The sequence below is a fragment of the Kryptolebias marmoratus genome, linkage group LG4, assembly GCF_001649575.2.
Source record: "Kryptolebias marmoratus isolate JLee-2015 linkage group LG4, ASM164957v2, whole genome shotgun sequence".
Taxonomy (NCBI): domain Eukaryota; kingdom Metazoa; phylum Chordata; class Actinopteri; order Cyprinodontiformes; family Rivulidae; genus Kryptolebias; species Kryptolebias marmoratus.
The window spans coordinates 634,149-642,922 of record NC_051433.1 but is presented as its reverse complement, the minus strand read 5'-3'; the positions used below and the strand labels follow the sequence as shown (position 1 = coordinate 642,922).

Sequence of the window (8,774 nt, the reverse complement as noted above, 5' to 3'; positions counted from 1 at the left end):
GGATGGATGGATGGATGGATGGATGGATGGATGGACGGATGGATGGATGGATGGATGGATGGATGGATGGATGTCACTCTAAATACCAGTGATTATAAACTTAAGAACTGTGTTGTTTTTCTCCTGCAGAGAAGCAGAAAAACACAAAGCAGCCACCATCTGCTGCAGGAATTTAGTCTAAATAATGAATCACAAAATGAGGTTTTCTGAAGCAACAAAGTTTCTTCATAAAGAACCTCAAGATCTGTCATGTTCTGGATTTATGGTAGCACGTTTTAAGAAACTGTTATCTTTAGGGGAAATAAAACCCAGTAAGGAGAAAAGGGTTTTAGATCAAACCTTTTTTCAGTGTTTACATCATGTGATGAGATATTTGTCCACCTGTAGGAGGTTTTCTTCCAGTTGATTTAACTCTTATTTCAGACAAACCTGCTGAGATCCGGTAAGAAGAAGATGAGATTTTTATCCAGTAGATCTTCATCATCTGTCAGACGGTGCTTCTAAGGTGAAGAACAGAGGAGTCAGCAAAGTTTTTTCATTATTTTTAAACTAGATTTGGGTTTTGAATATGTAAATCAGAGTCATTCTGAGTCTGAAGCTCTTCTGTGTGCAGTTCTCTGTTTTTATTTCTGGATGTGTCTCAGTTTGTTGTGTTGGATCACAGCTGCTCATCGTCAGGAATGTTCTAGAAGAACTGGTTCAGATCACAGAACCTGCTCTTAGTGATGCTATTTGTTTATGTCTGACATTCAGGGAAGCTTCTGTCAGTTTTACAGGGATTTCTTTTCAAAGCTGCAGATAAAAACCCAGCAGATTTCTGGTTCTGACTGATACAGCCGGAGTGAGATATCTCCTCTGAAACCAGCGGCGCTGCTCACCTGGAGATCCCAGATTAAACCGGGATGGACTGTCAGAGCCGGGCCTTGGTCTGGTTTTATGAAGATGCTTCAGGTGCAGAGTGCAGAGCTGAGAGAAACAGACAAGCTTTAAAAAATGAACACATGAACCTGCTCAGAGAACCCAGGTGTGATTCATGTAGCAGCGCTGCCACCTGCTGGTGCTGTGCAGGAAGACAAACAACCTGCTGGGTTTAATCTGCTGAAACATGCTTTTCTAACTCTGACATGTTTATTTTTAGTAATCTGATCTTTAATTAACTGTTTCCTTCAGTTTTCACACAGAAGGTATTTCTTTTTCTGGACAACATAAAGAGGTTTGTTATTCAAGAAGTTTAAAATACAGGAATCACTAGACGAATCACCATTTACTGAGTTTATATTTTAGATTTCTTATTTTTGATCTGCACTCAGACTAAAATCTGGAATACCCACAGTATTCAGAGTTTTAATATTTGCTTTGTCATAAAATATCTAACAATTTAAAAGTCAAAAAAATAAATAAATAAAATCCCCATCACACATAATAAAGTCTCTTTAAACCTTTTGTTTGTTTTGCTGCATTAAATACAATATTTATTTAAGTTTTCTGAATACAAAAAACTTGGATGAAGACAATGAAAATATTTTTTTCTCTATAAAAATAAATAATCTGCAAAAATATGTACAAATTAAAAAATCATAATCCCTTTTTTCTCCTATTTCAACAATAAAATAATTTTAAAAATAGTTCTGCTTTTAATTATTCACGTTTATTGCATCAAAATATCAATAATAATATTTCACTAAATGATGATTTTCTTTAACATTGACACCAGAAGTATTGGTGGAGCTGAGAGAACTCAAATGTTGTTAGAATCAGTCCCATCCATCCTTTATTTCCTAAATAAATCAGAACAAACCAAACGTTTTAGTTGAGATATTATTGTTATGGTAAATTAACCCTGAACTGTAAAAACTGATAAAATAAAGACAAAGAGATCAGATGGGAGACCTTCCTTTGCCGGTTATTCTGGTGCTGCTGGCCCTTTAAGACTCCCACCGTTGCCCCTGGATACAGGAACCCGTAACCGGAAGTAAAGAGAAGTAGTTGTAGCACGTAAACATTCGAGACTCCTAAATCTTCATTTTAATCTCGTATTTTTCTTATTTTTTTATCATCGATTCTGATCATCTGTGGCTTGTTTCTGACGGAAGGTGAGAAATAAATTAACACACTGCTTTTTCTGAAGGATTTATTACAGCCGTTAGCATGTGTTAGCTGCTGTTAGCATCTGTTAGCATGTGTTAGCTGCTGTTAGCATGTGTTAGCTGCTGTTAGCACGTGTTAGCTGCTGTTAGCATGTGTTAGCTGCTGTTAGCTGCTGTTAGCTGCTGTGCTCAGTGTGTTGTAAGCTGAGGTGTGAGGTGTTAAAAGCTGAATCCTGCTCACTTCTTGTTGCTCCGGCTCGAGGCGCTGTCCGTGGTGCTGACAGAGCCTCCACAGCTGGATCCAGACTGAGCAGGAAATATATCTTTAAATCAGTTTAAGCAGCTTAAAGTCACAAAACTTGGTGTTTTAAGAGAAATGAGCAACTACCAACAAGTAAATATAATAAATAAAACCTGGTTCTTAGTAATTATTTATATTTTATTTTAAAAGTAGCCCAGAGAGTAAACCAGCTTTGGCCCAAATAAGACTCACATCTGGACATTTAGTTTTATTATTTAATGTATTTGTTATATTCAGTAATTATGAAATCAATTTATTAAAATTCTGCGCATTAAACTAAAGTCTGCTGTATTTTCTGTTTGGTACGTAACATTTTTCATAGAAATCGGGTCAGGTTTTAAAATGTGTTCCCAGCTGTTAACATGGAGTTTGAAGCAGCAGTGAAGCTTGGACCCAGCGTTTCATTAACCTCTCGTCTGTTTTCAGAGGATGAGTGAGAACGCTGACAGCAGGCAGCCTATGGCCTCCACGGTCAAACCTCCAGTCTATCTGCAGATCGGACACTCCACAGCAGGAACGGCTCACTCTGGGGTCTGTGTGCTCGATGTCAGCCCCCCTGTTGGAAAACCTGTCAGTGTGAGTGTCCACACAGTCGAGAAACAGAGGTTTAAAGGATGTTTTCATTGTTGTTCAGTCTCGACTGCAAAAACTGGATTTAAATGCACATTAAACCAAGCTTGTGGTATTTTCTAATTAAAGGGAACATTTGATCAACTTTACCTGAAGAGCTTGTTTTGAAACCTGGGGTTTTCTCCTGAAGCTGTTTTTATAGTAGAAACCCATCATGTTTCTCACTCAGAACTAACCGTCTCTGCATCCTACGCTCCAACGATCAGTTCCTCGTGTCAGAACTGAATCAGGGAGAAGAGCTCGGCTTTGCTGCTCCTTGGTGTGGAGCTCCCTACAGACTGACCTGAAGCGACAGACCTCATTCCTCTGTCCTGAAAGACAGAGTCAACATCTGGCTCCTGCTCTTTATCCTGATTACTGCTTGGAAATGAGATTGTTCTTCTGAGCGTGCACCAACAGGACCAAAACTGGAAAGGTCAAAGGTCAGACTGAGACACATTCAGCTCAGTTCTCAGTGAGAACAATGATGGGAAAATCAGCTGTTTTGTTTAGTTCTTAGTTATTTTTTCAGCTTTGGACCACGACTGGTTGTGAAGAACTTCTAGACTCTGCTAAGTTGGTTCACAGTGAAGTAGCTGAAATCTAAAAATAAAAAACATGTTTTTTATAACTTTCCTGGTGGCTTACAGTTTGCTCATGTTTTGCCTTATTTGGTGTGTTTTTCTTTTATCTTTGTTAGATGACAGCCATGGAGCTTTGAGAAGCAGTCACAGGTTTTCTGTTCCTAACAGCATCAGGAGCCTCTCTAAGCTGAAAGGCAGCCATGTTGAGTGAATTGTTTAAGTTTGAAGTGAGAATGAAAGAGTTCTTGTGGCCTGAGAGCACCATGTGTTCACTCTTAGCTTCTTCAGCTCACATGTGAACCAGTTTTCTCACCAGTTGTTATAATGAAACAGACTCACTCTGAAGCTGCTTTCCTGCTTTCAGAGGAGCGTCGGATGTTTTAGGCTCCGACCTACTTTTCAGCATTCGCTGTAATTACAGATCATGTTTAATGCAGACTGACTCCTCATTAACTCAAAGCTTGGAGCTTCAAAGGATCCTGTTGGGAGTGACTTAAAGCAGAAAAGAATCATCTCCAACAAACGTTCATGTTAGTGCTGAGCTTTCAGGGTCTGTTACACAGCAGAACCTCAGACGGACCAGAGGCAGCTTCCTTCCTGACACCACAGTGCTGCAGTGATTTATTGTTTATTGTGTAAAACTGTTTTATATTTCTATAATTTACCATCATGTCTGTTCCAGATTGAGGAGGTGACCTTTAAGAACTACTACACGGCCTACCTGACTGTGCGTTTGTTGAGGAGGAGCCCCGAGCAGAACGGCCTCGCAAAGTGGTGCACAGCTGTAAGAGACCTGCCTCTGATGGACAACCCCCACACCGAGGGGGGGTCCCAGGACTACTACTCCATTCACAGGACCCAGGTGGGTCACAGTGGGGTTGAAATGAAAACCTTAATTCATAACATCAGAATGTTCTGGATCTTTATTTTATCTTCATTTAAAAAGGAGACCTTGGCTTAGAGTTACTGTCACCTTCACCTGCTGCCACCATAATTATTCTCTAAAGATCACTGTTGGTGTTTGAGATTAAAGAGCAGGAACACCACCATCCTCTCTTCAGTCCAACTCCCTCCATGTCCTCTCTAACTGCATCCATATCTGTCCTCTTTGTCTCTAACATCCTTTTGTCCCTCCTCTGCACATGTCCAAACCATCTCTAACTTTATCTCTCAGTCCTTCAACCTGTGCTGGACCTCTGAGGACCTCAGTCCTGATCCTGTCCATCCTCGTCCCTCCCAAGGAGAACCTCAACATCTTCAGCTCTGACACTTCCTGTTCTGTCTCCAAACCAGACAACATGGCTGCTCTCACCACTGTCTGGAAACCTTTCCTTTGACCTTTGACCTTTGCTGCCATCCTTTTGTGACAAATCACTCCTGAAACTTTTCTCCATCCGCTCCATCCTGCCTGGACTCTCTTCTTCAAAACACAAAGAAAAAAATAAAGACCTAAAATGATAAAGCTTAAAAGAACTTGACGTATTAGTTTAGGTATTTATTTTATTTTATTTTTTAACTTCTGATTAGGTAGTTTTAGTTTTCTGTACAGTAAAATGTGCAGCTGTGTTCAGACTGTTATAATAAAATAAAACAAGATGAATGGGATATAAATATAAATATAAATATAAATATAAATATAAATATAAATATAAATATAAACTGAAATCTGTGAGGAAAATGTGACAAAATAAGATCCTAGTATGCTTAAACAGAAGCTACTGGACGACTTCTGTTTTCTCCTGAGAAGCTTTTTAAATTCAGACACAGCTGAACTCACATGCAAATCACTCTCCCTCCTGTGTGGGAGAGTAATTTGCATGTGAGTTCAGCTGATGTAAACAGGGCAGCCCAGTTTTAAATCTTGTTACTCTGAGCTGAGAAACTCCTCAGGTGACAGAAATGTCTTTAAACAATAAAGTGAAGAAGTCGGTTGTCTTTGTTGGAACCAGCAGGATGACTGAAACCTCCGAGAGGCTGAAGAACATCACAGAGACAAACACAAACAACAAGAAGTTCCAAAACAAACTCGATACAAATAAACCCTTAAAGCCTAACAGGACATCATTCTCCAGAAACTCAGGAGAACCAGAGAGGCGGGAGCATCACGAGTCTTTGATAAACTAACCCTGCTCCTCCTCATCAATAGGAGTCAGCTGAGGAGGTGCAGACATCCTAATCTGATGCCTGCTCCTCCTCATCGATGAGGAGGAGCAGGCATCAGATTAGGATGTCTCCTGGGCGCTCAGTTAGCTGTGGTGGCCATCTTAAATCAGACTGACTATTAAAGTTCATAGATGCACTCCAATCTAAGCGTTATTTTCTGATAGCTTCTATAAGAGTCATCCTTTGGTTCATGAGATATTTTGCTAACAGACATGCAAAATAATGCAAACAAAGGCAAAACATTGTTATCCTCCTTCAGCTTTCAGTGGTGAGGAATATTTACATAAAACTGAGAGTAAATACAGATGATTATTCATTTATAGGAACATTTTAATAAACAGAATTTTAAAACTTTTAACAACCTGAACCCGTCTCCTGTCAGAAGCAAACTACAACTTCCCATCATCCACTTCATGTCACATTCAGTTTGGAGCATCTGTACAGATTATTAAGCACATCTGAAGCTGATCAGTCAGATCAGATCAATACATCTCCAACTTCCTGTTTCAGATCACTGAGCTTCAAACTGATCAATAAGGTTTAACTTTGTTTTCAGCAGGAAGAACATCAGAGCTGCTGTTTGCTCACTGAGATCTTCTCTGAGGAGATTTTCATTTGATTTAAAGAAACAAATACTGGAAACATCGTCTCAGTGAAAGTGTGTGTGAAGGTGTGTATGTGTGTGTTTGTATCAGGATCAGAGAACGACAGCTTTCCTCTGTTCCAGTCCAGATTCACTCTGATCCTCTGCAGCTTCTGCTGGACTGAGAGAACTTTGTCAGGACCTGCTGGTGACGCTGCTCTGTATTTATCTTGAGAGAAGCCCAATCCCCATATTTCAGTCCCTATTCTTCCCTTCCTCTGGACAGACTCTGCTAACACACCGAGCATCCAGCCTTTACTGTCTCCAACATCAACATCCCAGCTGTGATTCCCTGAGTTAAATCCCTCAGAACTCAGAACAAAGCACAATTTATTCAACCTCTCAGGATTATCAGGAAGCTGCTGATCATCTCCTGTTCTCAGACTGGTCAGATCTTCAGACAGGATGAGTTCTGGACCAGCAGTGTTTGGGTCCAGAATGATGGGAGTGTAGGAGACCACGTCCTTCATGTTGTTCCAGATGTTGAAGGCCAGGTTGCCCAGGTGTTTGGCCTGGTCTATCAGAGCTCCTGAGGGCAGCTGTGGATCATCCAGCAGGGGGCAGCGCTGGACTCTTTCCACTGCAGCCTTGTAGTTGTGCAGGAATGAGACGTCTTCAGCTCTCAGCTCCTCCTCTGTGGCTCTGACTGTGTCTGAAAGAGCTGCTATCTGTCTGCTCAGAGCCTCCATCTTGTCCTTCATCATCCCACTCTTCTGCTCCTCTTCCTCCCTCAGTGCAGCCAGCCTGGCCTCCTCTTCCTCTGTTAGAAACTGGTGAAGCTTCTTAAACTGCTCCTTAATCTGCCTCTCTGTGTGTCGGGCCTGGACCTTCATGTGTTCTGCTGTCTGATCCAACTCAGGTTGAACTTTCTTCTGGAGCTCCAGTTTCTGCTTTAATGGTTCCAGGGATCTCAGCAGATCCTCTCTGTGATCCTGAGCAGCTTCATCAAAGGGTCTGAATCTGTGGTTGATGTGTTTCTCTGAGTCTCTGCAGACGAGACAAACTGGTTCCTGATGGTCCAGACAGAAGAGTCTGAGTTTCTCAGAGTGCAGACTGCAGAGAGCCTCTGAAGCTCTCTGATGTTTCTCCTGTAAGAAGGACTCACAGAGGTTCTTCAGAGCCCGGTTACAGGGTGGATCAGACTTTGAAGATCTTCTCTTACAAACTGGACACTCCTGTGTTGGTTTCTGTCTCCACCAGTCCTTCAGACAGACTTTACAGAAGCTGTGGCTACAGGACAGAACAACAGGATCTCTGAAGACCTCCTGACAGACCGGACAGCAGAGATCCTCCTCTGATCTGGAAGCCATTTGGACTCTGAGTGAAGCTGAAGACACAGCAGACAGAAAGTCCAGTCAGTCATGGCTCCCCTCCCTCCTCTAACTGAGTGTTTTTGCTCCGACTCACCTTCAGCTTGAAGTAGCAGGTTTTCTCTCCTGCAGCTGGACTCAGAGGAAGCTAGGAGTTTGCTCTGAAGCTGTGTCTGATCGGCTCCGAGTCTCTCTGTAGAGACAGAGAATCATGACCTGTTTCCTGGTTTGGATCAGGTGTGTCTGGTGAGGGGCGGAGCCTAAACCTACCTGCTGCTTCACCTGTACCTGACTTCTTTTTTTTTTTAATTTATCCACAGATCTTTGCTGGAATGTTTATCATGTTGTTCAGTTTTATCTGCCCAGTTCAGAACAGAAGAGTTAGGGTCATGGTCATCTTCAATCTAAAACCCCAGTCCTGAAAGGTTGGGTCATTGTGTAACATGTAAATTATAAACAAATTACAGTGACATGCAAACCTCAGAAACCCAAATTTATTCACAGTGAAACACTGTAAACATATTAAACACTGAAACTAAGACGTTGTACATTTTCAGGAATAAAGAAAGTTATATGCTACTTTTTGCTCAAAAGCCAACAATTCTTCATCTAAGTGTTAAATTTTTCCTCTCAGGTGTGTTTGAGTCGAGTCAGTCCTAAAAATATAAACACTAAGCTTCATAATGTTTAAATTATAACAACAACATGAATCATAATTTCTTATTTACCATCTTTATTTTGTGTTTCCTGTCTGAGGAAACAGAGCCACACGGTAAAAAGTGATTTCATTTTTGTGCTGACTAGTTTAAAGAAACATTGTCATTGTTGACCTGATGTTCATTCAATAAATACTTCCAGGACCTGAAAAGAGATCCATTAAACTCCTGTAAACTCAAAACATCAGTCATATCTCAGCTTATTGCCTCTCCAACCGTATAAAGAGGTTATATGACCCTTTCTGTCCTTTCACCGCTCCCTCTGAGGGAGTCAAAAATGACATGCTTAAAGAAGTAAAGTGATGATGTTAAAGTGACCCTGAACCAGACACTCAGGGACATTTGTGTCCTGTTTGTGTCC

General features: G+C 41.1%; 2 protein-coding genes across 2 annotated transcripts in view; one reads left to right on the top strand and one right to left on the bottom strand.

Annotated features, from left to right (window-relative positions):
- Positions 1-1,955: 1,955 nt before the first annotated feature.
- nicn1 (nicolin 1) overlaps positions 1,956-8,774 on the top strand; it is a gene marked incomplete in the record, with an annotated part of 8,413 nt that continues 1,594 nt past the window's right edge. Inside the window, 3 exon segments of the mRNA XM_037975556.1 lie at positions 1,956-2,093; positions 2,815-2,964; positions 4,264-4,443. Coding sequence (XP_037831484.1) covers positions 2,818-2,964; positions 4,264-4,443 — 327 coding nt within the window.
- LOC108228292 (nuclear factor 7, ovary-like) lies at positions 6,102-7,897 on the bottom strand. Its single transcript, XM_025003187.2, has 2 exons — positions 7,795-7,897; positions 6,102-7,714 (listed from the first exon to the last, which is right to left on the bottom strand). Exon 2 carries the CDS (start codon positions 7,695-7,697, stop codon positions 6,312-6,314), a length of 1,386 nt encoding a protein of 461 aa, XP_024858955.1. The 5' UTR covers positions 7,698-7,714; positions 7,795-7,897; the 3' UTR covers positions 6,102-6,311.